The following is a 2,355-nucleotide window of genomic DNA, read 5'->3' as shown; positions in this document are numbered from 1 at the left end:
CTTGCATTTGTTCAAATCTGGTTCGTAACTGCAAAAGAGCCATATCAACTAAAACAAGAAAATAATCAGTTCTAAATGTCTCTTGAGCGGATTGTTGTTCTCTCTCCGTATTTGGAATTTCATCAAATTGTTTTTTCCTTGAGAAAAAACGTTTTACAGCAAACTCAGGTTCAATTCCAATATTACTTGCAATATCTTTAGCTTCACGAATGGCACATGTAAACCCACTTTCCCTATATTTTTCAAAATATTCAACTAATCCCTTTAGATTTTGTATTGCAACATCAAGAAGCATATCTTTAGACTGTAACTTCTTGCTCACTAAATTAATTCTATACAGAATTTCATGCCAAATAACCAAACTTACAATAAACTCAAAACTTGAAAGCTCACCATTAACCAAAGATTCGGCTTCCCTACACACTCTTCCATCCTCACTTACTTGAGCCAATTGTACTAAAGCATCTCTAATTTGGCCAACTTGAGTTTTGATAGCTTTAACACTTTCAATATGACTTTCYCATCGAGTAGCAGATAAAGATTTCAAAGTCAAATCATCAATATATTCTAATAAAACAGTCCATCTCTTTGTAGAATTAGAAAAGACATTGTATATGGTTTGACAAGTACCAAAAAAGGTTTTTGGTTTGTGACAAGAATTTGCCATATCACATAAAACTAAATTAAGACTATGACAACCACATGGCATATAAAAGGCTCTAGGATTTATATCAAGTAATCTTTTTTGCACACCTTGATGTTTCCCTTACATATTAGAGCCATTGTCATACCCTTGTCCCCGCACATAATTGATATCCAAATYAAGTGATTTCAAAACATCTTGTAATACATTAAAAAGTCCTAAACCAGATGTATCTTCTACCACCAAAAACTCTAAAAAGAACTCTTCTACTTGTATAGGAGAGCYGGACACGTCAACACATCTTAAAATCAAAGTCATTTGTTCTTGATGACTTGCATCCGGAGTACAATCAAGAATAACTGAAAAATATTTTGCCTCTTTGATCTTTTTAATGATTGCACTCTTAACATTAGATGCCAACATGTCAATCAATTCATTTTGAATCTTGTGGCTAAGATAATGATAATGAGTTTTTTTTTCTTTGATACGGTGAAAGTGTTGTTTCATAACCGGATCAAACTCGGCAATCATTTCAATTACGCCTAAGAAGTTACCATTAGATTCTTCAAAAAGTCTTTCATTTTTCCCACGRAAAGCTATATTATTCTTTGCTAGACATTTAACAACATCAATTATTCTAACCAAAACTTCTTTCCAATGATCAGTATCCTTTTTTATCAACTCTTGTAGCTCTTTATCAAGTGTTTCATTTTTACTCAATCTCAATCGCAATTCGGACCAAATTCCCAAGCTAGTCATATGCTCAATGCTATTTTCATGAGTGCTTAATCGTTGACCAAGATGTTTCCAATCACTTAATCCAACAGTTGCTAATTGGCTTTTTGACCGACCTTCTTTGAAAAGTTTGCAACAAAAACAAAAGACTTTATCTAGCTCTTTTGAATAAACTAACCACTTTCTATCATGACAATCACCATTACGTAACTTACGAACATAAAATTCATCATAGAAGTGTCTACCTATATTATCTCTAGGGAAATTGATGTTAGTTTCCCTAATAGGCCCCTTTTCAACAAGCAAATCTTTCATTTTAGAATTTAGCATATCCCAAATTCTTGGATCAAATATATTTAAACGAATATCACTAGAAGCATCATCACAAGCACAAAAAATTTCATCACTAACATTTTCATTTGCATCACAAACATTTGTATCACAAACATTTGCATCAAAAACATTTGTATCACAATCATTTTCATTTTTATCATTAGCATTTTCATTTGCATCACACACATTTTCATTTTTATCATTAGCATTTTCAGAAGCTTTTGGTTGTTTAACAATAAACTTATTTAAAGATCCTTGCAAAGATTGAGCAATTTCTTCTTGCCTTTTCTTTCTTTTCCTATTTTGAGCACCCGATGGTTGTGATCGAGGCAACATAACTTAAGTAGTAAAATTGTTAAACAAATATACGAGATAAAGAATAGAAAGATAACACCTGGATTTGGTACTTCGTGGTTTGTGTTGTGAAATTGCCAAGAAAGTGGAACTATTAAGCAACCTGTACAAATTGATAAATAAGAAAACATAAGCATCCATAAAACAGTGAAACAAAAACAATCAGTTTCCCAATCAAACAACTTTAAAACAGTGAAATAAAAACAATCAGTTTCCCATCAAACAATTCTAATTTTATGGTTTCATTAGTTTTAACAAGTGAAACAAACCATAATCAAAGAATCATAGCT

The 2,355-nt window shown here is 31.8% G+C and overlaps 1 protein-coding gene across 1 annotated transcript; it reads right to left on the bottom strand.

Moving 5' to 3' along the window:
• Positions 1-766: 766 nt before the first annotated feature.
• On the bottom strand, positions 767-1,693 carry LOC112499879 (zinc finger MYM-type protein 1-like). The gene has a single exon (XM_025103150.1). It carries the CDS (start codon positions 1,691-1,693, stop codon positions 767-769), a length of 927 nt encoding a protein of 308 aa, XP_024958918.1.
• Positions 1,694-2,355: the final 662 nt, after the last annotated feature.

The sequence above is a fragment of the Cynara cardunculus genome (genome assembly GCF_001531365.2).
Source record: "Cynara cardunculus var. scolymus isolate 2C chromosome LG 17, CcrdV1, whole genome shotgun sequence".
Lineage (NCBI taxonomy): Eukaryota > Viridiplantae > Streptophyta > Magnoliopsida > Asterales > Asteraceae > Cynara > Cynara cardunculus.
This window is presented reverse-complemented; position numbering and strand designations above follow the sequence as displayed.